General features: G+C 41.8%; 1 protein-coding gene across 4 annotated transcripts; it reads right to left on the bottom strand.

Annotated features, from left to right (window-relative positions):
• Positions 1-646: 646 nt before the first annotated feature.
• Positions 647-27978, bottom strand: EWSR1 (EWS RNA binding protein 1). 4 transcript variants are annotated; one of them, XM_058281593.1, is made up of 17 exons: positions 27879-27978; positions 23859-23895; positions 23678-23729; positions 22398-22521; positions 17435-17621; positions 13701-13868; positions 11600-11811; positions 10491-10671; positions 7616-7653; positions 7050-7082; positions 6663-6781; positions 3885-4014; positions 2944-3066; positions 2323-2485; positions 1836-1933; positions 1256-1508; positions 647-1044 (listed from the first exon to the last, which is right to left on the bottom strand). In XM_058281593.1, the coding sequence occupies exons 1-17, from the start codon at positions 27889-27891 to the stop codon at positions 1005-1007; spliced, it is 1971 nt and encodes a 656-aa protein (XP_058137576.1). In that variant the 5' UTR covers positions 27892-27978; the 3' UTR covers positions 647-1004. The 4 variants fall into 4 exon arrangements, with proteins under 4 accessions (XP_058137576.1, XP_058137575.1, XP_058137577.1 ...); XM_058281592.2 differs by having other exon boundaries at positions 22398-22524; positions 27879-27975; XM_058281594.2 differs by having other exon boundaries at positions 7616-7650; positions 22398-22524; positions 27879-27975.
• Between the last annotated feature and the right edge of the window lie 18 nt (positions 27979-27996).

Raw genomic sequence — 27996 nt, 5'->3', positions numbered from 1 at the left:
AGGCTGATAGGTGAAGAGTCTGAGAAATGGCTCATTTCCTCTTCAAGAATTTCAGAAATATGCCCATCAGGACCAAGGCCTCAACCTTGGACCCTATACAAGGCAACTAGGGAGCTCTAAAGGTGGCCTCTCTTTTAGTGTTAGGCTATTTACCACGTTTTTAAAACTGACACTGTAATACCAGTTACGAACATCTTAGTGAGTAGAAAGTGGAAAAAAAATAGTTCCTCTCTTGCAGCTGTCTTACTAAGGCAGACTTTCAGTCTCAAGGACTAAGGGGCGAGCAGGAGTCTGAGCTCCACTGCCACATGGAATGGCATTCAAAAAGGACCATGCACATCAAGAGGTTTCCAAGCCATGGTGACAGGTATTCCAGCACAGCACTCTTCCTTAAAGACCAAACAGATCAGGTCTACAGTGTCCAATGGTAGAGAGAAACAGCTCTGGGCTAGACCAACACTCTTGACCCCCTTGGCTGGCAGCACAATGGTCTACCTGTGTGGTAGGTGTTCTGTTTTGATGTTACAACCATTTCAGACTTTCCCTCACATGGTTTGAGAACAAGCTGTTCTACACTCCACTGCCTGGTGGGTTGGGAACATGCCCCAATTAGACATGCAGTGACTGGAACAGAGGCTGAGAAGGATGACTGTTTATAAACATTTGGAATTTTATTTAAAAAAAAAAAAAATCACAACCATGAACATTGTTACAGTTAGAGGCCCTCTTGGTTTTCCACAACGATACTGAGCATGCTCACAAGGGGTTCCCATTGGTTTACTCTTAAACAACCATCTTGAAAAGAAGGAAAAAAAAAAACTCGGCACACTACCATTTAACTTGTTTTAATGTTTCTTCACAAATGGTGAAAAATACTAAAGTACAGACAAGGAATAATCATAATGTTGTGGCCAACATTATAAATATGGAATTATAAATTTAAAACATTTTCTGGTTTAAAAAATAAATCTGGTAGTCAATGCAGCTCTGCGGGGTGTCTGTGTCTAGTAGGGCCGGTCTCTGCGTTCCTGACGGTGCTCGCCTCTACAGGCAGAAAGGGTGCGGACGGCTTGTCAGAAAGTGAAGGGTTAAGGCAGTCTTTCCCCAGAACCCAAAGGAGCCCTCTTCCACTGACTGATCTGTGCACTGGGATAAGCCTCTCCTGCCTTTTAGATGGGTCCCTTTTAGATGGGTCGGGGCTTCCCTTCTGACCCACCCAGGAGCCCCAAAGGTGGTTTTCATCACCGACACATACTTATCCATTTTTCCAGGTCCTCCACGGCCGCCTCTTCTTCCTCCCATCTGTTCCATCAAAGGTCCAGGAGGACCCCCAGGGCCACCTCGTCTTCCACCACCGAAGCCACCTCGGTCCATGCCCCGGCCGCCTCGGAAGCCACCTCTGTCTCCACCACGGCCACCTCTGAACATTCCACCAGGACCACCGCGGTCCATGAGACCACCTCTTCCTCCCCGCATGCCACCAGGGCCTCCTCTGCCACGGTCACCACCTAAGGTATGGGGAAAGGGTGGGGGACAAAAGATCAGTGGGAGAACAGAGAAACTGGCAGAGGCAGAGGTTGTTTTTATGCCTGGAAGACAGCTCAGGATCTGCGCTTCCTTCACCCAGAGCAGAAGCAGGATTGGGTTTCATTTTTACTCAATTTGGGCCACAATTTAGAAATGAAGAGGCAACCCAGAGCTATGAAGTCACTAACTGCCAACTGCTAACTCAATTCTTAGCAGTGCCCAACTGTCATTTACTAAGCCTGCCAAGTTTTAACAGAAGAGATTTTAGTACCAGGGAAAGAGGGGATGCTCACAAAACCTGTACCTACCTGGGGGTGGAAATGGTGGTGGGAGGAAGCCTTCAGGCTTAGGGGCCTTACACTGGTTACATTCTGTCCTCCAGGCAAAGTTCTGGTTTCCACACCCCCTGGATAAAATTACAGTACAACAGAAATCATAACCTGAATCGAAAGCACAGGAGTTGAACAAGCAAATGAGACATATGAGTAGGTACAAACTGTGTTCTACCACAACCACTGGGCCCCAGGTACCTCACACAACATTAACAGTATCTGTCCACAGAAGATGGCATCAGATCCAAACCTCACGCAGTAACCAGTAAATGTCTGTACTATCACGTGCTCCCTAGGAGTCCAGTGGATGAATTTTTAACTGTGACCTTCTTGAGGCTACTGATTACTGCCCCCCACCCCACAGAGAGGTATCAGGGTTGCCCTTCTTTCCAGAGTGGGAATGGGGTGAGACGCCAGGGCCAGACTTCACTAGGAAGGCCTGTTTGCCAAAAGTAGCACATACGGATTGGGACACTGCCAGTCTCCAGCTCGGTGTTGGACATTTCCTCCTCCAGATGGGTTCCCTCGGGAACCCCGGGGCCCTCTTGGGGGAAAGCCACCTCTCTCTCCTCCACGGCCTCCCATGCGACCCATGGGACCCCCGGGACCTCCTGGGCCCCCTGGACCTGCAACGAGAGAAATAAAAATCACTGTATGCATTCACACAGTCCACTGTCCCATTTCCTCATCGTGTGTCCACACTTCCCAGAGGCACTAGCTCTTCCTAACTACTAGGCTCAGGCTGGAGCATTTTCCACGCAATTCATTTCATTTAACTCCCAGGTTCTACAGCGCAGGAATGTTCAGACCAATGGAGAAACCAAGACACAGAATCAACAGCAACCCCAGGGTGAACACCCAGACAGAGTGGCTCCATAGGGCTTCCAGCCTCCCTGACCAGTCAATGTACACCCTTTTCTTCCTTTTAAATCCCACAAACATTTACTGTCAGCATTCAAGAGCGTAGCGTTCACTATACACTCCTTTTGAATGTCTCTAACAGGGTTGAGAAATCAAGTTTCTCAAGGACAAATGTTATCGAAGAAGCAACACAAAACAGCTCAGAGAAACGACCAATAAATACCTCCACGGAGTGGGGGTGGCATCCCTCTGCCCTCACGGGGTGGCATACCACCTCGCATGCTGTTCATTGGAGGCTTCTTCCGTGCGAGAGATACTTTAAGTTTACTTCCTTGAAAATCTTTCCCTGCAATGAGATAACAGAACTGCAGTTACTCCCAATATATACACCTCTGACCTCCTTGAGGAACCAGAAAGTCTCAGTCATTCCCTTTTCACCTACTCCACAACCATTACCAAACTCACTCAATCTCTGGCTGCATTAAGTATGCTCATCTTAAAACTTTCTCTTTACATCTATGTTCTTTACTCTTAGGAGAATAAGCTGAGGGAGGCTGAGTGTACACTCCTCACCCTTGCCCAATCTAGAATGAAAAGCAGGAACCAGCCAACAGCAGAGAGCCAGAATTGCTCTGCTTTACCCTTTTGAAACTTTCAAGTGTGTCTACAGTGAAATTCCAGGATCAAGGTCAAGGCCTTATTTAAATATATATGAATTCAAATGTACAGTGGCTAAGATGGTTTCTTCTGAGTTTTTTTTGGGTACATTGTGTTATCTGTGCTTGGACAATCATTTGCAGCTTTAAGCAATGCAGGAGTTATACTATCACCTGAAAATAATGTTATTTCCCAAGCCAGGGTCAGGGCCCAAACACAGTTCCCAACTGCCATCTAGTGTTCCCTCACAGGGCAGATGGAAGGTCACCTCACTTCTAGAGTTCTCAAGTTCCTCCCCCTTGCTGTGTGAAATATAGTCATGCAGTGGTCCCTAAAACCATCAGAGAACAGGTGTTCTAACAGCCAAAGTTCTAAACAACTAGCAAAACCCTTTCGTTACCTACAATCTGCATATGTAGTATTTGCTACAAGACCCTGAGGTATCCAAGAGCTGAGCAGAGTTAAGAATGCCAGCTAGTACATCCTTGTCGATCCCGTGGCTCCTACCATCAAACCACTCCACAGCAGCCTTGGCAGTTGGCGGGTCTTCATATGACACTGTGGCGTCACCTTTGGGCTTTCCTGTTTCCTTGTCCAGGTAGATGTGGATCATGGGTTGCCCAGTTCTCTTGTTCATCTAGACAGAAAACAGCATAGTTAGGCTGTGACTAGAATGTATTAGTATAGGGAGAAAAATCCACACGAATGCCAAAGAAGTCCCTCAAACTGTCAAAAGCAGTAAAATTTCATATGCAGATATACACACACTAGGATGCTAAAAGTTTACCTGTGGGTAGAATTAAGACTGATTTCCCTAAATTAAAACCAAATGTGTTAAGTATTCCACCTCACTCCAAGCATTTTTTATCATAAAAAACAATATAGACCTTAAGTTCAAAAGTATGTACAGCAAAGGGCCCCATTTCCACCCCCAGCCATCTTCTTCCTAGTGCCTTGGCATCTGCCCTGACATTTTCTAGGATAAGATGAACAGGCACCTGGTGAGTGCAGGTGGCTTGAAATCAGGAGCCACACTGTACAAGAATATAGTTTCACAGGTGTTTCTTGCATGAAATATGCATACATTCAATGTCTAATCTATACAGTTTGTTACATTCATTGTCACAAAAATGACCAATGCCGTGTGCTTTTTCCTTTTTAACAAAAGGTTCCAATAACATATATGTAGTAATAGACATGAGACTCAAAGGAAATATGGCAGAATAGTGGTATGAATGATGGTATTTTTTTTTTGTGGTACTGGGGGCTGGAGATAGAACCCAGGACCTTGTATGTGGGAAGCCGGTGCTCAACCAGAGAGCCACATCAGCTCCCCTGAGTAGTTTTTCTTGCTTTCTTTCTTTCTATTTTGTATTCTGTTTGTTTTTAGGAGACACCAGAACCAAGCCGGTACCTCCCATGTGGGAAGTAGGCACTCAACCATCTGAGCCATATCAGCTCCTGGGGTATTACATTTTAGTCTTTGTTTTTCAAAATACTGATGGTAATTTTTAACACTAATTTCACCTTACATAATTTTAAATCTACTAAAATTAACTATTTCTATAAGTCATAATAATCAGAAAATGTCATTTTAAAAGAACCACAGCAACTAAAAATTAAAAACAAGAAATGAAGAGTAGCAAAACATACCTGAAGGAAAAAAAAAAAACAAAAAAAAAACAAAAGAAGAATGTGCCTTCCTAGCCATGGAGACTTAGCATAAAGCTATGGCTAGTCAGTGTGATATTGGCATAGGAACATACGAATTAACCAAAAGTACACAAGAGAGCCAAGAAATGGCCCCACGTAGGGTTGGAACGTTTGTTCTATGGGACAGATAAAGTATCACACACCACCAGGAGAGGGTGGACCTTTCAATAAGCACTACTGGGAAAAAATTATCTTGCAAAAAAAAAAAAAAAAAAAAAGCCACAAGAGGGGAGAAGATATTTGTATCACAAACAAGGATTATGTCCCAGACCACGTAAAGAACTAACAAATCAAGAGAAGATAAATGATCCAATAAAAAAAATGGGTACAAGACACAAATGGGCACTTCATTGAAGAGGATATGCAATTAGGACAACCTTATTAGCAATCAAAGCAAAAGTAAAAGCAAATTAAACCCACATTTCCACCAGATCAGCAAGTTACAAAGTCAAATGACCTCCATTAATGGGAGGATGTAGTGAATATGGTGAGTACGAGGAATGCTGGTGAGCGTCTAAATTGGTCTGCTCCAGCCCTACCATTACCCTGTGAAGCTAAACATATACCTTAAGAACCATCAATTCCTCTCCTATGTATAACGTTAGGAACTCATGCCCTGTGTACCAGTGTACCAGCAGACATACATAAAAGTGACACTGCAGCATCGTTTGTAATAGTAAAAACCTAGAAACAAATCCAACTGTCCATTAAGAGAAAAAATGCGAAGTTCTGATGTAGATGCTTTCCCACTACCAAAATAAAGTTTCTGTCTCACTGGCAACCCCAACACTGCAGTACCTCAGGCCAAAAATTTGCAGTCATCCTTAATTTTTTATAGTTATCTAAAATAACAGCAAATCCTGCCCTTTAGTATATAGACAAAATCCATCCAACTTCTCACCTTTAGCAACTGCTGCTGCCCTGGTTCATGTCACTGCCATCTCTCACTTGGTTATTATAGTAACCGCTTGTCTGGTCTCCCAGTATCTGCCCTCACCTCCTTTCACTTTGATCATTCTCACCCCACTTACCATCTTACTCTAGTCCTTACAACGATACTGTACAAGGCTAGTTATGTGATCTGGGGTCCCCATTACCCTTGCCCCAACTCCTACCCCTCCACCACTAATTTTGCAGGTCTTGCCACTATTCTGAAATACCCTTCCCTCAAAGAGCTCTCTGGCTGCATTCCTCAGTTTATCCCTGCCCACCTTATTTATTTTCCCCTGTATCGCTTATCATCAAACATAACTATATTTTCTACTATATGTTCCTTATGCTGGGATGTGGATACATAAACATTCATTCTTTTTGAAACTTTATATATACATGCCCAGTAAGTGTTATAATTATGACCCTTAGTTATCACCTAGGGGTAGACCATGTTTAGCATTTCTTTTCTATCAAAAAAATGGCTGATAAAAATGCATTGGTATTTTAAAGAGCACACCACAAGGTGCTGAGAAAAGTCAAGTCAAGCATCTTCAGAAATGACACAGTATTAATCTGGTCTCTTTAAACGGCTCTATGACCTCAAGTTCTACCAGATCACTTGGTCATGCTTTTATTTACCTTCACAACCCCACACTGCTTAAAGAAGTCTGCCAGGTCATCTAGAGTCACATTATCATTTAATCCTTGCACATAAATTGCAGTGTTGTCAGAGTCTTCATCTGGATCTACAGGCGGGCCTTCAAGGAAAAACAAGTCATGAATTTACACGGGCTTACTGCTCCCTACTGGCATTCCTCACAACGCTAAGAAAACCATCCACAACACAGACAAGAAACTTTTGGTTTTAGGCTATTATGATAGACATTCACGATAAAAGAAGTCCCACATTTCCCTGGACAGCAAGAATAGAACACTGATCTATCAGGCCGCTGAACTCCGGCACACACTAACTTTTGTACAATTCATTTAAAAAACACAATATCAAGTTCAGGAATTCAAAATTACCTAGGTCAAGATCTGGTCCTTCATCCATAGGTCCTGCCAATCAGGAAAGATCATATAAAATATTATTAGTGCACGTCTTGCAAGCTACAAACCTTACAAACACACACAGCTATCTACTACACCACCATTTGATGGGGCTTTGTTAAATTCAAAATGACCCGCACTGCTAAAATGGAGCAGTGCCCCTTTAACATCTGTGACAGGTTTTGCTAGGGTTTGCTTTTTTTGTCTGGTTTGCTTTTAAACCATTAACCAAAAACACTCTCAATGCTTATGTGCCAAATTAGTGTTAAATTTAAGTAATAATTTTCCTCCAATTAACCAAATTTTAAAAATGTATTATTCTCCCCCATATTACAGAAGCAGTTGCTCAATACTTCAAGTTACCCTTTGTTTCATAACCATAGGTTAACCTTATTACCCCTAAGACAATGCCGGCAGTACCCATTAGTCTCTTTTGTATAGATCATTCTTAAACCATTTATGAAACTAATAAAAAATTATATTTTTCTAAAAACCGACTGTATTTTTTTAAACACTATCCATGGTAATACTCAAAAACTTACCACCAGGCTTATTGAAGCCACCTCGCTCTCCAGCGCTGCTGGGGGGATAAACGAAGAAATGAAGGCCTTTCCCTTTAAAAGCCAGTACCGCTCTGAGCCTTGGGGGGGCTCGTGGGGAAGAAGGGCACTGGCTAAACACATCTCCAAACATTGCATCTCTCTCATCTGGTCACTATGCCTTTCTTCAGGGCAGCTTGCTCAAATTTCCTTTATATACAACCTTGCTTGTCTGATTATACACACCAGTGTGGTTGATTCCTTTCATTTCCAGGGCTGGTATTAATAGTGCAATACTTGGCAAATTAGGGAGGAAAAAAGTAAGATCCCAAATACCCACCCCATCAGCTGAAAAACAGGGAGAACTTGATATAGAGAGGATTAGGAATCTGGGGGCAACTGCTGTGATGAACCTTTCCATGTTCATAAAGATGCACCCTCAACCTCTCCCAGGGGACAGCCAAATAAGGCCCTGGGCTCACTAACAAGTCACAGTGTAACAAAGCAGGAGACAACTATATTAATGCCTACCACACACATCAGAGGACGCACCCATCCAATCTTCAGCATTAAGCCACACACTGCAGGGCACTAACCGTTTTAACAATTGCTGTGAAAGAATTTACAACAAATACCAAGGCTCAACGGACTGGGGGTGCAACTTTAAGACATATCAGTTAAGAATTATCCACAGTGGCAGTATGAAATCACTGCCTTGAATATTCTGAAAAGGAGAGGATATAAACTAGGCTTTTTGGGTTAAGTTTTCTTCAAAATTAAAGGGAGCTCCCCCAGTGGGAGGCCCCGTGTTTTTTCTAACCAGTATTGCACCTTTAATACCTGAATATACAATTTCAAGCTGTTGCATGCAGCTTTGTTTCCTTTTTAAAAGTACACACCATAAAATGTTCTCTCTCTTTAAACACAGAAGTTTACACTTTAATGTTACACAATTCTAGAGTATTATACCTCCTCTGGTTCATTACCAAACAACAAGTATGCAGTTACCAAAGTTACAGAAGGATTCCATTTATACAATGAATACATTTTGTTAAAAATATTCTATGTATATTTTTCCTCTCCATATGGACACCGTGTCTAGTCCCACTTTTCATTATGCTGCCGGCTGAGTACTGAGTACGGGTACTTTTTAAGTATTGAAGTGTATACAAGGCTCTCACTTTGTAACCTGTAGCATATAAATGCGACAAAGCATGTTAAAAAGTTTCCACGTTTAACAGCCAATGAAAATATCAAAATACTGAGGCAATGAAAAAGGGCATGTTAACAACATTGAGTGCCTTACCTGCAGAAGACACTGAAAACCATCACCACACCACAATAAAAAAAGGGGAAGGGGAAAATGCCCCCGGTTCTGTCCCCATAGGATTCAATCAACTGCTTCACAGTCTGCTGAAAACCTATGGGGAAAGTCACGCTCTTTCCTATGGCTTGGAGAGATACTTCTCATCCAGAAAGAGGGGTCCCCTCTACTATCAAAGTCTAGCAAAATTAAAGAATTATTACTTCAGGCATATTAAAACAAGTAAGCTTGAAATTGTTTTTGCAATTGATGAAACTTAATTCTAGGTGATTCGAGACGTGATGATAGTCATTTCAGGTGTCTAGGTCTATTTTAAAACATCCATAAAGAAGTGAAACCTTTATAATGGAATGACATTCTCCAAATCAGAAGATTGATTTTATTTTATACCAAATTAATCACACAATTTTGCATGTTCTAAAATGACTGTTTGCTCCAATAAAGATTTCACGGAAAACTTTAGTTTATTTTTAAAGTTATGCAGAATATGTTTAACAGTATTAACCATGTTTCAGTAGTAAAAAAAGGTTTGCTAATATTAGAGTTAAATATTAACTTATTCCAGCTATTTTTTTTTTTCCCTTAAGCTATTTAATTTTGAAGTCCTTTTCATGGGGAAAAAAAATTCTGCTCAATTTTTCCTGGAATCAAATCCAGTATATGTATTTGTAATATAACATTCTGCATAACTTTTAACTAGTTTATACAGGGACAGAACACACACAGAACTAAGCCTTCTGGATTATGTTAACCACCAACATTATATACCATCTCACCTTCATCAAAGCACAGACACCAGAAAGGGGGGAGGGGATGGGAGGAGGAAGGGAAGGGGCAGGCAAAGGCAGCAGGGTTATACTGTTGATTTGAACAAAGTTTTCTAAACCAGATTGCGCCATCAATCAAAATGGTCAAACCGATTTAGACTCTCAAAATCTCCAATGGGGAGCGTTTCTAAAATTAAATACATTACTCTCCAAAAAGCGCTTGGATTTCGCTGTGCTCCAACCAAATTCTATGTACCAGGTGCAACTCGGGTCATAGTTTAAGGGTTATTGGGCAAGGTCTTCATCATTATGTTCAGTAATTCCAAGTACAAACAGAAGCTGGGGACAAACACTGGGAAACAGCTGCATTCCTTTTCTGCAGGATATATACCAGGTATTTCAAGACAACCATTCAGAGGCAATTAGTTAAAAACCTAGGGTTATTAGAAGGTTTGTGTGTGTTCCATCCCAAGTCTATTACCCACAGAGGTTTTTTGTTTTTGTTTTTTTTACCTCTGGAAACCATGAAGGGAACTGAAAGCTTGAGTTTCAAAACCATTCTTTTTTCTCCCAAACCCAACAAAGTATACTGGCAGGAAAAAAGCAAACTGCCACTTAATGTATGTCACAAAGATGACATTTCCATGTTTTAGAAGATGGCTTGAGCTCAACAGATTGTCCATGGAAATGTAGATATAAATTTCTTAAATCTTTCAGTCCCTTCTTTCCATTGAAAATCCTATGGATGAAACAAAATTAGGTAAAAGGAGAAAAGGTTTGCTCTTACCCCATTCCACCGCGTCCTCCTCCCCGCCCACCTCTGCTCATGCCTCCACGATCAAATCCCCCTCTTCCCCTGCCCCGGTTATCAGGGCCACTCATGCTCCGGTTCTCTCCTGGTCCGGAAAATCCTCCAGACTCCTGCCCATAAACACCCATGCTACTGGGGTGGTCCTGTCGGAATGAACCTGAGGAAAGAGTCACATCTGTAAGCCATGGACCAGCATTTACAGCACTGCCTGATGCACTTTCTCCTGGAATCACAGAATTCTCAATTGCAAGACACTAACCAAGGCATCATCTTCTTTATACCACGATAAAAGACCCCTAATCTGTAGGCTCTTTAAATTTGTCAAAAACATCTGTTTTCATCAAGGCTGAAATAACCTTATATAGTTAGCCTGGAATAAACCAAATGGCAACAAAAAAGCCCTCTGGCCAACATAAAGTTCCCAGTAGTCTGTCTCGAAAGGCTGTTTCTTTAAACAATACTCAAGAAACAAAAATAGAGCCCAGTTTCTAAGGGCTTTAAGCATGTTGCTAGAGGATGGGCTCAATACAAAAGCACTACTTCATTAAAAGTCGGAAGAAATGTCTATGGGTGGATATGCAATTAAAAAGATAATTCAGGTGAAGATAAGTTTTTTGGGTTTTCAGTCACTTTTCTAGACAAAAGAATGAAAACTATTTGTGAGGATTTTTCTTCGTGAGGATTTCACCCCCTGCCCTGCCCTCCCCCCATACAGCTGGCTTTATCAAAACTGCTGTCTGTAGTCTTCAACAGCTACTTGCCCATGTTCTTGCTAAGTACTTAATGATTGAGGTGGGCAAGCTATGTTGGCTTCACTGGTGGCATATAATCTCCCCAAAGAAAGCAGTGCTGGTGGAACCTTTTCTCTGGTTAGTCACAAAATCCAACCCCCCCCTCCTCCCCAGGCATACTAACAATAGTTAAGTAGGAGAAAATCACTGAAGTCTTTACTGAGGCATCCAAGCTGTTACTTATGCCTTAAAGATGCATCCTGAAGTCCAAAAGTAAACAATGGTAAAGAGCATTCCCCATGTTTAGAAACTCCAACCACAATCATTATTTGTTTTTCTCTCTTAGCAACTCACTCTGCTGCCCGTAGCTGCTGCTCTGTTGGCTATATTGACTTGGAGCCTGGCTGTAGGATCCAGTCTGGGGGGGATAACTAGTGGGAGGCTGCTGCCCATAGCTGCTCTGTTGACCATAGCTACTCTGCTGTCCATAGCTGCTCGGCTGCCCATAGGTGTTCTGCTGAGAGTAACTGCTCTGATCATAACTAGTCGGCTGTGAAGAGGAATAGCTGAAAGAAACAAACAAACAAAAAAACCACATTTTTAGGAATGAGAGAAGGCTTGTCTTTTCTTCAAGGCCCCTGAATAAAAGAGACATCACACACTTGTATGTGCAGTTACTTTCTACATATCCACAGTTCCGATTTAAGCAAGGATTTCTGCACTCAAAACAATAAAGCTTTAAATATGAGGGAGGGGAATAATTTTAACAACCCATCTGCAGAACTCATTTCCTCTCATACCTCCCGCACACCATTTACAATACTTTTTTTTTTTTGTAAATGTTTTATTTATTTTTTTTAATGTTACATTAAAAAAATATGAGGTCCTTATATACCCCTCCACCCCCCTCACCCCTACAATAGTTGCTTTCAACTATATTCTAGGCAAACTCAGGAGTTCAGTTCAGGTCCTTCCTGTATTCAAGGTAGAGTGTGCACATGTGCACATGGGGAAGGCTAACCTAAGGAAAGGGGCACCGAGAAAAGAGGAAGAATTAAGTGCAAGTTTCAAGCTTGCTTCCAATAATCCCCTAGAGTGATGACAATGATTTTCTGAACATACATAGCTGACTGGGGTAATTTTCCCTTGAAGATTCATCTAAACATTTAAATTGCTTTCCTATACAGCTTCATTTTTTTTTGCACAAAATAAAGCTTCAAAGAACTGGTATTAAACTCTTGACAAACCATGACACTGAGAAACAAAAACAGATCACATATCTAACAAATCAATTAAACTAAGCTGCTAGTGCACATTTCTCAGCATAGCTGCATGAATTCAAGAGTCTCTCTTAATCCATGTGCACCTCATCTGACACATCTGATTAACAGCTCTCAGGATAACAGGTATATGGGGTGCCTCTGGAAAAACAGTTCTAAGCTCTACTCAATTCTGCTTCAAGTTGTGTATAACTACTCACCTGGTAAACTGTTAATTGTTTCTAAACCTGTTCATGTCTGCTGCACTTTAAACCATAATGTGTAAGCCAACAGGAGTGCAAACATTTGTTACTTTTACCAAAACTAGCCAACCCTTTAGGACACAATTCAGACAATTCATTAAAAAATCTATTTCAAATTAAATGTGGGTGAAACAACTTGCAGTTCTTACTTTATTTTAAATATTTTTGTTCCATGGATCCCTTTGCCAGTCAGGTGAAATGAATACTACTGTATTTATTTATTGCATACATTTGGAAGCAAAGGAAATGCTAGATTTCAGTTAGAGGTCAGAGAAAATAAAGGTAAGTTGATTTTTTTTTCCAATTCAAACTAACACACCACCTGAAATCTTTCCACGGACTCCCTGGGGGTCCATGGACCCCTTGTTAAGAACCCCTGTTTTAAAGAAACCAAAACTGGCTGCTGTGGCTGCTGGTCTGATTAAAGCAAGAAGGAAAACGTGGGACAAACAAACCTGCAGTCAAAAGAAAAGGCACTGGCCCAATGTTATAAGGTGGTTGCAAGACTAGACATTTATGTGTTAAGTGAAATATAAAATAGTATTTTTTGTTTTGTTTTTAAAATAATGCTCTGCAACTGAACTGACAAATTCCCATTCCAACTGCACTGGAGAAGATGGCTTCCACTGTTGTGTTAAACTGTTTTCATATATATCTGCCTCTCATCCTTCTGAGTCAATTAAATAGCAAAATTAAAATGAAAGAACCTAGACTGACAAAGATGTCTATATTCAGAAATAGTTATTGGCTGCCAGGCACTGCTATGTGTACCTAGGACTGAGATTTTTACGTAACATGGTTAGACTTATTCACTGGAAGAGTCAGAGTGCATACTTTACCTGAGGAAGCCAAGGCAAGCTGGTCAACAACCTAGGAAAAAAATCTGTTCTGTTATTCTACTGGGTCTTTGGCCATGAGAAGGAAGAGACTGACCTGGTAGGAGGATAGGATGGAGGTGCGGTGACTGGTTGCATGGGGTAGCTCCCAGGTACCTGAGGATAACTGTAGTTACTCTGTCCGTATCCTAGGCTGGGCTGGTTGTAACCCCCTGTGCTAGACTGAGGTTGACTAGTCTCAGCAGGCTTGCTACCATCCTGCGGTCTAAAGGGAGAAATAAAAAAGACTTCATTTCTCAACCACAAAACTCTTGGCTAAGAACTCTACAAATTTATGAGCAAAATTCAACGACAGGATTGAAGCTGGAGTTAAGAGCAATTTTAAACTATATCAAACCCAGTGTCAGGAAGTGGACTTGGTCCAATGGTTAGGGCGTCCGTCTAACACATGGGAGGTCCGTGGTTCAAACCCTGGGTCTCCTTGACCCGTGTGGAGCTGGCCCAGGTGCAGTGCTGATGCGCGCAAGGAGTGCCCTGCCACGCAGGGGTGTTCCCCACGTAGGGGAGCCCCACACGCAAGGAGTGTGCCCCGTAAAGAGAGCCGCCCAGTGCAAAAAAAGTGCAGCCTGCCCAAGAATGGTGCCGCACATATGGAGAGCTGACAGAATAAGATGATGCAACCAAAACGAAGACACAGATTCCCGGTGCTGCTGCTAAGGATACAAGCGGACACAGAAGAACACACAGCGAATGGACACAGCAGACAACGGGGGGGGGGGGAAGAGGGGAGAGAAAAAAAAATCTTAAAAAACAAAAACAAAGAACACAGCGTCTGCCCAACTCCATTTGCCAGAAGAGAACAGTAAGACAGAGAATTAATCATATCCACTGAAGAGACCTCAATATGTTCCTTTTATTTCATATCAGCATTGATAAAAGGGAGTTAAAATAGTCTGTGTTATCAATTTAAGAGATCTAAGAGGGGAGGTGGTTTGCTAGGGAAGAAAAAAATTTTTTTTTCCTCAAAGGGGACTGTTGAAGACAAACAGCAAATCCATGGCATTTATGACTATATATAAAAGTTTGAGGATCTGTGCGTTTCTCATTTATTAAGAACAGACCAAAAATCATTTCCTAATTTGGACTGCCACAAATTAATCTAACCTCCAAATCTCCATAAAGGAAACACAGGCACACCTCATTTAATTGTGCTTTGCAGACACTGTGTTTTTTTTTTTTCAAACAAATGGAAGGTTTGTGGCAACTCAGTGTCAAGCAAGTCTATCAACACCATTTTCCCAATATGATGTGTTCACTCTGTCTCTAAGACATGTACCTTTTTAAAGGCATAATAATATTGCACACTTAATAGACTACAGCATAGTGTAAACGTAACTTTTATAGGCACCAGGAAACCAAAAATTTCATGACTTGCTTTACTGCAGTGGTCTGAAACTGAGTCCTCAATTATCTCCAAGGCATGCCTATATGAGAGTAGGGTGAGGACAGGGACACACACTACATATACAGACTTTTGCTCAGATGAACTTGGAAGTACCTCTGTTAAGTGATGAAAACCAATTCCAACCCCAATGAAAAAACCTAGGGGTCTTTAGTACCTCTTAGGCCTAACAGTTTGTGCGAGGGTTGTAGGAGAGTGAGTTTAAGCGATTTTAAGCAAAGCCCCAAGAAACAGACAGACCAGAGAGCATGTGGAAGTAATGGTTCCATTGCACAACCTGAACAAGTCACAAGGCCCCTCTTTTCCAGGGGAAAAGCAGCAGCTGCCACCAATCATGAGAGACAGCTGCTTTAAAATGGGAAGGACTGAAAACTGGGAAGCAGACATGGTTCAACTGATAAAGCGTCTGTCTACCATACGGAGGATCCAGCGTTCCAGCCCTAGCGCCTCCTGACCTGTGTGGTAAGCTGGCCCATGTGCAGTGCTGCCGCGTGCAAGGAGTACTGCGTCACGCAGGGGCGCCCCTCTGTGGAGGTGCCCCATGCACAAGTAGCGTGCCCCGCAAAGAGAGCCACCCTATGTGAAAAAGGCACAGCCTGCCCAGGAGTGGTGCCGCATAGATAGCTGACACACCAAGATGATACAACAAAAAGAGGTGCAGTTTCCCAGTGCTGCCAGATAATGTAAGCAGATGCAGAACACATAATGAATGGACACAGACAGCAGACAACAGGGGGGAAGGGGAGAGAAATAAATAAAATCTTAAAAAACAAAAAAAAGAAGAAGAAAACTAAGGAAACAGGATGAGGCAAATAGTTCAGCAAAGACTAGTTCATATACAAAACTCTTCAAATTACATATACTGCTGCAATGGAGCTTTGCACATCTGACTACACTTTGAAATGCCTAGGTCAAATGAAATGAGGCCCTCTTAGGAAACAGCCAGTCAGTTTAACGTTACTGTGTAAGCTATCGGACAGGTGTCAACTACCAAGTGGCTCTGATTACTTACTGGGCATTTTAGAAGTAATTTCAGGAGTGTTTGCCAGAGCTAATTTCTTACCTCTGCAGCAGGAAATGGGCAATTGGTTAAAGGCTGATGTCTTATTTATTCCCTAGGTCTTCTTTCAAATCAGAATTCAATGTTCCTTCAAGACTATGCCAGGAGTCACCTACTAAGCATACTGCTTAAAGCAAAGACCTGAAATCTTTTGCTAAGTAATAATACTCTTTACCTGCTACTAACAAATCATGAGCTATTAACTTTGTTTGTCCTAATATTCATTAGGGCAAATTAAAATCCAATTAAGGATTTCTACCTTCCCTATACTATTTCAAAACCCCAATGCAGAGAAAATCCCCTCAACTGCTAAGCCTAAGCACCAATGGTTGGCTTCCTGGATATGAACATACCCTTTCCTGATAACTGGGTCAGATGATGACAATTTCTTGAATCACATAATGCTATCCTCCCTCCTGCACTTTTTTTAAAATAAAAGATTTATTTTTTATTTATTTCTCTCCCCTTCCCCCGTCCCAGTTGTCCGCTCTATGTTCATTCGCTGTGTGTTCTGTGTCTGCTTGGATCCTTGGTGGCAACAGGTAACTGCATCTCTTTTTTGTTGCATCACCTTGCTGCGCTAGCTCTCCATGTGTGCAGCACCACTCCCCAGCAGACTGCGCGTTTTTCACAGGGGGGCGGCTCTCCTTGTGGAGCATACTCCTTGTGCGTGGGGCACCCCCACGCCCCTGCATGGCACAACAGTTCTTGCGTGAGGCAGCTCTGCACGTGGGCCAGCTCACCACACGGGTCAGGAGGCCCTGGGTATCAAACCCTGGACTCTCCCATATGGCAGGTGGATGCTCTTAACAGTTGAGCCACATCTGCTTCCTCCTCCTGCACTTTGAGTTACCAAGCCTTTCTCAAAGAGAAAGTTGTGGCCATTCCATTACGGGTCAATAAAACAAAAACCAAAAGCATCAATTATATTAAAAACAATTTTGTCAGTTCTTACGTAAGGAAAACCAACACACCCAATTTTCTTCTGGGATTAAAAAGTAAGAACTATAGCCTCCTCCTACTATCCCAAAAGGTCACCATTTCAAAACCAAAAAAATCCATCCAGTGGCATTGCTTGTTCTGGCCCCTGGAAGACACTGTTTCTCTCTACACAGATGAACACCTATGTGGTGTGTTCTAGCACATCAGTAACTAATAACTGTAAGAACATATCAACACCTAACAACAAATGAGAGGAGCCATAAAAGAGGAACTAAGTCATGGATACTCTAAATGTGCACAATTGCCTGTTCCTCAAAGCAGAGGCTGATCCTTTGTGGAGTTTGGGAGTAGGTGAGTGTGGTATTACCTTGCAGGTGCGGTGGCTGCTGGTTGCTGCCCATAGGTTGGGTAAGCAGGCTGAGTCCCGTATGCAGACTGGGCTGCGTAGGAGGCCTGGGTGGTGGTGACCGTAGCAGTGGTGGTATCATAAGCACCACTGCCGTACCCCTGGACAGGCTGGCTGTAAGCCTGGGGGGCAGTCGGAGTAGTATAACCTAGAATAAAGGAAAGTTGCGTCAAAGAGATCTGCCTAGACACTTACTTATAGATACCTACTTTCAACCTTTACAATACTTAACCCCTTTAGATATTTTCCCTTCAGCAATAGGAAAAAACCAATATTTAAAGCCTAATTCTCTGAAAGTCCCCAGTTTTTAGCAAACCACCGGCTGATCTGCTTTAAAAGGACACCTAAATGTACGCAGACTTTTTGATTAGCAAAAGTGTGAAAATGGATATATATAATGATGCTAACACATTATAGTGAATATAAGCAACATCGCTGGTTTATAAATGGGATCGTGGCTGAAAGAGGTAGCCTAGAAATGTAAAAGCCAATTGAAGGAAAGCTAAAGAACAATCTAGGGACTGAATAACAAAGTGAACCGGGATGTGGATGAGGACTATGGTGGATAATACAAATACAAGAATGTTTTATGAACTAGAGTAGGTGTATGTCACTATTACAATGATGATGCATGGGAAAAAACAACTCATGGACTATACTTAATAGCAATATTGTAATATTCTTGCATCAACATCAAAGAAGGTATATTATCAACCCTCAGGTTCAATAATAGGGGGCATGGGATTTTTTCTTTTAGAATAAGAAAAACGCTCAAAAATTTACTAAGGCTTTGACTGCACACCTCTGTAATGAAAGTAAGTCACTGAGTGTACACTTTGGATAAACTCCACAAGGCACGGGGCTGTATAACACAATGAATGTGGTGGAAGATGGACTGTGGTTAACAGTACAAATCTGAGTGTGTTCTCTCATGAACTATAACAGATGTACAATACTAATACGTGGCGTTAACAGAGGTGTATGGAAAAATATACCAAATGTTGCTATGGACGATAGTGGTAATAGCCTGATGATGTTCTTTCATAATGTTAACAAATGTTCCTCAACAATGTGAGGTGTTGGTAGAGGGGAGTTGTATGGGAACTCTGCACATTATACATGACTGTTCTGTAAGCTCAGACCTTCCCTAACAAAAAATATGTATATACAGTAAAGAACAAAAAAAACCCAAACACACCTAATGGAAAGGAGGGAAATGAATATGGTTCTTTTACACATTAGTATTGCTATAGAAAACAGGACTCCCTCTTTGTCTCCCCAAACCACCCCCCCCCCAATTCAAGAGGAGACAAAGCTCCAGCATTTGCTACTAATTCTGTGCTGGTTTTACTAGCAGCCCTTCTTAATATATTCCTTAACTAACCTACTTGAGTACAAAAACAAAAAAAAACAAAAAAAAGAAAAACAAAACAAAGCACCTCAAGCAGGAATAAAGTCCCAGAAAGGGAGGTAAAAGGCAAATGACAGAGGATTTTAGAACAGCCATAAAAGAAAATAATGATCCAGGTACTAGATTTAGCAATAAAACCTAGAATTTTGGGTAGTAGTTTGTTTACTTTCCTTTAGTCTCAAGCACTGTATAATGGGCAGTTCATGTTTAATTTAAGGAAACTGGAAATTCCAGAGAATATTTAATTTTTAGTGGTAGACATTAACCCTTGATTGAACACCATAAGAAATACTAATTTAAGTAACAACTAAAAAATGCTTGTGATTAGCACTAAAGTTTGAAATGGACAGGGGTAATAAAAGAAATACTACAAATTATTTTTGCAAAAAAAATTTTTTTTGGTTTTAAAATTAAACCCAATACTCCTGGAAAACAAATTTCTAAAAGGTAAATGTTACCACATAAAACCCTTTGCAAGTCTAGACTAGTAATCAAACTATCCAACTCCATTCCTCTCTTACCTATCACAAAGCAAAAGGGCCTTTTGTTTGCTCACCAGCTTTGGCGGTAAGACACATTAATGTCCCATCTTCCACCCTTCACTCAGCATTTTTCTTAACCAGATGTCATGAAGACCTGCTCTCACAGGTGTGCCACAGCTTAAGATAGGTTCTCTCCTGACCTTTAGTCAGGCCCACCTTATACGGATATTCATAGGTCTCTGCCAGACCAGGAAGGATCCATGCCCCTTCCTTTACCCTCTGGGATATGGGCTTGGGGTGGGACAAAAAAACCCCCAAAAGTCTGCAGCCCTTTTCTGTGGCTGGACTCTTCTCCCTCCTACTCCTTTTCATGGTCAGTGGGCACAAGTAAGTCATGCAATAAAAAGTCTGGTATTTATATCCACCAAAGGAAAAGTCAAATCTCATGAAAATGAAGAAGCGTTCCACTATTTAAAAGACCAGACTGCTCATTTTTTAAAAGATTTTGGAACTTAACAAAGAAAGTTATTTCTTTCTTAAAACTGTTGGGTTGAAATGTATTTGAAAGTGTATTTCACAAAATTGGGAGCTCCAAGCAATGATGTTTTTGAGTTGGCATGTTGAGCTGAATTAATTAAAAAGTTTTTTTGTAGAGTCCTAAGGTTAACCATTTACTTTAATTTTAAAACTTTTTGGCTTGTGTTTTTTAAATTAGAGCAGTAGTTAAAGGTTTACAAAAAAATCAGACAGAAAGTACAGAGTTGCCATATATCATTTACTTAAATTTAACTAGAATCTAATTCCACCTACCCTGTAACTCCTACACAGATTTTTCTCCCTACGTGATGACAGGACAGCTATAAGACTTACAAAAGTGTAATTAAAACAAAACAAAACAAAAAAAACCCAAACTGATCAGGGAAATAACTCATGTCATAAAACTCTGCAGCAACAGTTAGGACCCTGTAGTGCTAAGGGATTACAGGAGTTAAAAATCTTTTCACTTATCTGTAGTACCCCACACAAGCAGCCAAGCAAAATGAACAAAAATCAAGAGCAAAATAATTTAATGACAACAAAAAAGACCAACAGCAAAAAAGACAACACAGCTATCTACTGATGACTTTTAGGAAAAAAATAGTAAGAAACATTACACAAACTGATCGAAATTTCTGTCCAACCTAAATGGTAAAAACTGATGTTTACAAATTCTATTCCAATTGATTGAGATTTATACAGCCTCTTTCTTTTAGAGGAAGAACAGGGTAATTTTTGTACTTCCAATAATTATCTCATGACTTTTATGTGTAAAGGCAGAATTGTATAGGGAAAAAAGTAAAGTGTGTGCTTGTACCCACTTACTACCTGTTAGTTGCTACTTGTTTTGTTCAGTCTGTTTACTTATCAAGTACAACTCTGGTTTCTATGTGCCAAAGGTCACCGGGAGGATTATAGGAGACATGAAAGGTCTCCAATAATGGGTAAATAGGCTATACAAACATTCATTATCATTAAGTGCAATCTCTTGCACACGAAAGCTACTGGTTTCTGTATTGGGAGTGTTACATCTTGATTTTCAGGGCCCACAGTCATGATGGGACTCTTTCAGGCAACAACAATGTGAACACACGGCTCCAGAGTACCTAGAGTACTCTGCTTTTCCTCTAGATGACTTAATTACATCCCTATAAAATGATCTAGGAATTCCAAAGACTAGGTCAAAACAGTTTTATTTAAAAATCATACTTAAAAAAAAAAAAAAAAAAAGCTTTAATATGTAAAGTTCACTCCACAACTTCAAAATCTTGTGTTCAAGAAGTACATGGTTCTAGATCCTGTTCTTCCCACAATTCCAGCTAAAACCACTGGGAAGTTTAGATACATTTCCCATCCAGTCAAGTATTTGTCACTTAGGTAAGTCCCAGCAAATTTGTGACAATTTTAATGATATAAATTACAGAGGCGTTTTCACTCTTACTAAAGACCCAGATAGACCACACAGAACTTGGAGATCTAAACCCAGTTTGAAAATAAGAGTTTTACATATTTAAAACTTTTTTGAATTTAAGTCTTCTATAATAATGTCTAGACACAATAGATAAGATTTTTCATATACTCCATTCTCAATCCCAGTATTAAGTCACAATTTATTCTAATTCTTAGAAGAGTTCATTTTTTAGCTCCCTACAATGCTGTTTTATAAACTGTGGAGTAAAATAATCCATAACACAACAGAAAACCAAATGTGTCTGGACTGGAAACCAACACACAAACATGATACATGCAGGGTAGGAGTCTGCACCTCTAAATAAATCTAATCATGCAATTTATCCTTCAGGGAATAGAGGGAAATAGGCTGAGTAACAGTCATCTGAAATACCTGCGGGAAGATGAATAACTATTATTAAATATTATAAGCCCTTTCCCAAACCAGGTTAAAGAATAGGTCATGGATCTGCAAATGGCACCTGAAGCAGTTTTCCATTAGCACCTTGTCGTGTGTGATGTTAGAAAATTCTGGGGTTAAACAAATGAAAACACCTGAAGGGTTAACATTACAGGGTTAGACAAGATGGAAAGCATTTCCCATGCAAGAATGAGCAGGATAGTCAAACCTGTACTGGTCCCTTCTACTGTGGAAAGCACAAAACAAAAAGTAGAGGGTATACTATCAGATGAAGAAACATATATGAAAACCAGTTTGATTTTTAAGCAGCTCAGTTTAAGAAGGCTCACTCTCACCCAGCATTAACCACAAGCACAATCTTTTACATATTCTCCCTTTTGTCATGAGAGTGTATTCAATACACTGTATGTAAGTCCAGGAAGTTCTTTTCTTCTTTGGAATTTTCCCCACCCGCATTCTATTAGAGATCCCTCAAGGAGATAATAAGGAAATGGGGGGAAAACACCTCCTCCTCAGAATAAAGGATCCCCACATGCCAATGTATGAATGAGAACACAAGTAACAAGCCTATTAGCAAATGCCCGAGTCAGCGTGACCCAACAATCTCTCCCAGGCCTGTCTTACCAGTAGGAGGCTGTCCATAAGAAGATGCATAGGCCGTCTGCCCATAGGTTGCAGTGGTCTGAGCCTGGGTATAGCTGACATCAGTGGGCTGTCCATAGGTTCCATAACTTTGTTGCCCATATGCCTGCTCCAAAGAGAATGGACACAACTTTTAATATAAACCTCATATTTTAGCACTGAAATTAATGACTTATTTCCAAGTTGCTAAATTGGAGAACCAAAGTAAAAAATACAGTGTTCTGGTAAAAACATTTTAAATACAAACGAGCAAAGGATTATGAATACTTATTATCTCTCATCCAATCTACTCATATTTTAGTTAACTACAAAAAACTCCAGAGATAATTACGCAAAATCTCAGTTAACCAGACAAGAGATGATTAACAAGACATTCTCAAGGGAAATGCAGTAAGGGCACAGGTGTATAACTGCCAGCACTTATTGCAGTACAGGTTCGAAAAAGGAAACAAATGTTAGGAAGAAAAAACGAATAAAGAGAAAGAAAATGAAGATGGGGCTGAAAGCTGTCAGACAATTTTGAAAACCAGATTTTTGGCATGACACAAAGACTATTAGGCTACTTCTAAGAACCAGAACATGGCATGAATGTGGACGACAACACTTAAAACCTGGCCAGGAATGAGCTATTCTTTCAGAAATTAGCATAATTTTATCCTAGGTTTGTTTTAAACAATTAGGTAAGATTTGCCAGACATCGCATTCTGGTTGTCTAGAATAGGTTTCCACGGCAAAGTTATTGGGAGGCTTATTCTAGAATTTGTTGGCCTAGTCTTTTAAACATCGACTGAAGAACCATGTTCTGGAAAGAGCTCAGGAGTTCCACAGTCAGGCAGCCATGATTTTAGAGCTGACCCCGACACTCACTGTGCTACCTCCCACAAATTACATAATCTTTGTACTGCAATTCTTCCATTTGCAAAATGGTCATAATATCGTCTCTGCTAGGATAAACTTCAACATAATAAACCACATAGAAGCACTAAGCATGGAGCAGGGCATGTGATATACATTTGAGAAATAGTAGATACTGGAAAGTTATGGACAGTTAGCTATTCCCATCTTTAGGATGGTTTCAATTATGATGGCAGAATGAAGTCCCTTGCATTCCCACCACGAAAGTTTAAATACCTGTGTATTCTGATTACAGGTACGTTACCATTTCCCTTTTCTACTACCTGATTATTGGAAAAGATCTGTGCTAGCTATTGTTTTACTGTTTTACTTGGAAATTCAGCTACATGTAATTATCTTAAGATTACCTGGGTGGTCTGTGCATATCCTTGAGCGGGCTGGGCGGTATAAGCACTGTAGCTGTAAAAGATATTAAATGCAAAAACTGAATACAGAACATTCACATGTCACTCTTATATCCCTTTATACCTCATACTTCAAAACCATTAACCAACCAGAGACAAAATACTGTTATAAAGAAAGACTTACCCCTGCTGGGCTGCAGCTTGGCTGTAGGTACTGTAATCTAGAGGAAACAAGGAGAAAAAATAGTGTCAAAGTCAGAGGAGAAGGGAAAGGAGGCAGAAGGAATAGGTAGCAAGAGAATTCTTTAAAAATACTCATTAGGGACCTACAGGCAGACACAGGTCCAAATGAGTACTTCTCAGCTCTTGACCAAAAAATAAGTCAGAGCCAGATACACTCAGAATGTTTTAGTCTGGTGCCAGCTAATGAGGTCAAGATCAGTTGATTTGGCAGATACTTTCCATGCTCCCATGACCATTAAACCCCTGTCAACCAGAGTCTGTCCTTTCAGACACCAGACCATCACCCAAAAACTAACAAAATAAAACCCAGTAACAGGACCACAAGCTTTACTTTCATGTAAACATTAGGGATTCAACAATATTTCAATGTTTAACATCAGATGGTTACCTTAGTGGCTCAATCTTCTATCTCTTAAAAATTTTTCTATCACTACCTCAGCTTTGCAAGTTATACCGACCACACTGTGATACTCAATGGCAAATCTGTACAATAACTAAAACCAAATACATGAATCACAATAAAGCAGAGTTAAGGATGAATCCTGGAAATAAGCGAAAAGGAGAAAGCATTTAATCTTTTTTTTTGCGACAGTGATTTGGTTTAACTTATTTTTGAAAACTCAAAGCAGTTTCAACTTACAAAAAAAAAAAAAAGAAAAAAGAAAAACCCACAAATTTCCTTCCCGTATCTTCTCTAATAATTTTGTTTTCTTTTTCTATGACATTCACCACATGTATGACAAGGGACTAAAAATTGGTCCACTGGATTGTCTACAAGTGAAAAAAAAAACCCAAAATGGTTAATAAAATAAAATGGCTAATGTTTTCACAGTGCTACTGAAATAGATAAGTTCAGTTTGTTTTTAAAAAAGCAGTTAAATTATTTTTAAAAAATTCTTCCCAATTCCCTCATCTTTCCTCCTCAGAAGGATATTTTGTTCTATGTTTGAAGATGGCCCTACCACTAGGACAGGACAAAAGGGTCTTCTCTTTTCCATTCAGGAAGTAGTCTACCTCATCCAAAAGCAACATTTTACATTTTAGTACCCCACTCCATCCAAAGCTAATTTCACAGCCCCCTATCCTGGCCTGAACCTATTTTGCTGAACCCACCTCATTCAGCTGGCTTATCTTTCTACTTTTCACAAACTTCACTTGACCATTTTCCTTCTTCAGTACACTCCTGAGAACCCTGAAACATTAACTTTATCAAATCAACTGCCCAAAGGCTACCTATATCGACTAAATTAAGACAACCTTAAGGTATTTTCAACAGCAGTACAAGTCACACTGTTTATGTGACAAAAAAAGTAAATGTGAACCATTTCTTCCATGTGACATTTACAAACACACCAACAGAGAATCTAAAAACAAATATTTCAGCCTACATTTTGCTGAGGTTTCTCTACGAGAAATGATTCTAAATCGCTGACATGTAAATTCAATGTGTGCAAGAGGACTTTTACTCAAGAACAGTTATGTAAAACATAAAACTGCCAAAGCCGATAAGGAACAGAAGATCTTGGAGTGTGAAACCAGAGGATTTCACCCCACATTGGTGGGTTCACCAAGTCCCAAGGGAGGTAGGAGGTTTGTTTTTTGAGAATTAGATACATACATCACATATTATTATATGGCCTCAAATATGCTACAGTTACACCCTTGTCAAGATTATTTAGCAACCACTTGTGTTTTGTTTTTAATCCCCAAATGTGCAGCTGAAGACTTCAATAGAAACACAGGACAGGCTGGGAGGAGGGATGGGGCTGGGATTCAGGGGGTCCTCTAGAGTGCTGGCAAGGTTCCACTTCTTAATGGGGGCAGTGATTACTTGGGAGTTTGGGTTTTAATTCTTTGTGTTCGACTAGACAGGCTTTAGGAGCTTTTCTGTACATGATACTCACTAAGATGGAAAACATCTAACATTACTCAAGTGGCTTTCAGAAACTTTAGTGCAGTCACTGTCTAAACTGCAGAGATTTAAACATTCAACTACATAACGCATTAAGGAGTCATTGGGGGTGCAAGGAGCAGGTGTTATCTCGGGTTGAGCATCTGCTTTGCATGTACAAGGTCCTGGGTTAAACCCCCCGTACCACATAACAAAACACAACAACAAAAATAACAAACCCCACAAACAAAGCAAAAGTCATTAAGTAACTTTTAGGGACTCTTTTTTTAAAAGGTACTTGACTTCTGACTTTCCAGCAAAGTATTTTGGCTTCCACGAAGTTGCTCCATATTTTACAATAAAGGAAATTAAGGTCCAGAGAAGTCAGACGACTGCCCAAAGAGCCCCCCCCCACAATACTCTTAAGTATCTGCATAAACCATAACTGTAATTCCAGTTCACTATATCGTAGTTAAGTCAATATAGATTAAGCAAAATTGACCAAAAAATATACCCAGACACGCAAAAGGTACACCATTTGCCTCCTCAGGATTCAGGAGGGCAGGGACAGTAGCATTCAACCATTTCCCACCAGGATATGCCTTGGACTGTGGTACTTCAGAGTTCTCTCATCTTGGGCCCTCCTCTGTGCTTAGGGACCAACAGACAGCATTTGTTTACTAATCACGCAATAGGGGAGAGTAAGAAACATATCCTTAAAATTGCTGGATTCCGGATCCTCTTCAGATTAAAACTCTGAACGACCCAGAGGTTTCCCGGCCTTCCCTTCTCATCCGTTTCTAAGGCCTGTAGCCCGGCGGCCTAAGAATATCTCCAAAAGCAAAACTGCAGGATCTAGCCAAAAACCCGCCGGCTAGAGCATGGAGAGGCTATACACTGCAGGTGACGATCAGGTTACAGTTTTTAAGAGACACTTTGCGAGCAGCAACAACCGCCTTATACATACATGACTTCCCAGAGTTCCCACCCCGGGCTTTCTTTCAAAGTCTACCATGCACTTCTTTTCCCTCTCCTCTCAACAGCCCAAGGGGTGGTGGTGGTGGGGGGAGCCTGTCGGCCAAACGTAGGCCATTAAACGCGTAAAATGACCGCTTAGAGCACAATTCAAATGCTGGCTCGGGCCTTTTGTTCCTCTTGGGTCGAGGAAGCCAGAAATTTCTTTCGGTAGCATTTGTGGCCTCGTGGTGCAGGTCGGCTTTATTATACAACAGCTCTCCCTCGGCCTTTGGCTAAAAAGGAGCTCCGGGAGGCCACTCGATTGCCTTCTGGCGGAGCGAGGCCGTGCGGTTTACAAACGATGATGAACACCACGCAGCCCGGTCGGGCGGCAGACTGTTAGGGGTCCTGAAGGAGGAAGCACATTCCGCCCGACGCCCGGTCGGGCAGAAGCTCGGCTTCGGGGTTGGAACGCGTGGACAGGGCAGCCGGTCTTAAGGATGACCCGGCTCCCGCTCGTGGGCTCGGCGAGAGGCCGGGGCCTCCCGGCTCGCAAACCCGCGACGCCTTTTTTGTTTGCTTGTTGCCGCTTTTCCCAGGCTGCTCCTGGAGGGAGAAGCTCCTTGGGCTCGGGCCGCCTCCCTAGAAGTGGGGTAGTCACAGGGGCAGCGGGTCCTCGGCTTTCCCACCCGCCGACGGGGAGGCCCCACCCGGGGTCTGGAGGCGCCGGCACGAGGCCCGCCGAGCGCCCCCTCCCCCGCGCCCCACGCAGAGCCCCGTCGGCTGCAGGCCCCGCCCACGTGGCGGGCGGCCCGGAGCGCGGGGCCGACGGCCGCCACACAATGGAGGCCTCCAAGGGCCTCGCGCGTCCCCGTCTGCCGCGCGCCGCCGCGAGGCCCCCGCGCGCGGGGGGCGCCGGAAGGTTCCAGAACCGGCCCGCCCGGTGGGGGAGGGGAAAGGAACGCGGCTCCCCCAGCCCGTCCGGCCGGGGCGGATACCTGAAACCCCTCTCGGCAACTCCACTCAGTCGCCCCGGTCACCCCCAGAGACAAACGACCCCTGGTTTGGGCGTCCCAGCCGACGCCGGAGCGACCGCGATTCCACCACACTCACCCGTGGACGCCATTTTCTCTCCTTCCTCCTCGTTCTCTCAACGTCCGTCTCCCTCTCGCCTTCCCGCTAGGCGCCGCACTGCGCAGGCGCGCAGCCCGCAACCTCGGGCGCTACCATT

The sequence above is a fragment of the Dasypus novemcinctus genome, chromosome 19 (genome assembly GCF_030445035.2).
Source record: "Dasypus novemcinctus isolate mDasNov1 chromosome 19, mDasNov1.1.hap2, whole genome shotgun sequence".
Classification (NCBI taxonomy): domain Eukaryota; kingdom Metazoa; phylum Chordata; class Mammalia; order Cingulata; family Dasypodidae; genus Dasypus; species Dasypus novemcinctus.
This window is presented reverse-complemented; position numbering and strand designations above follow the sequence as displayed.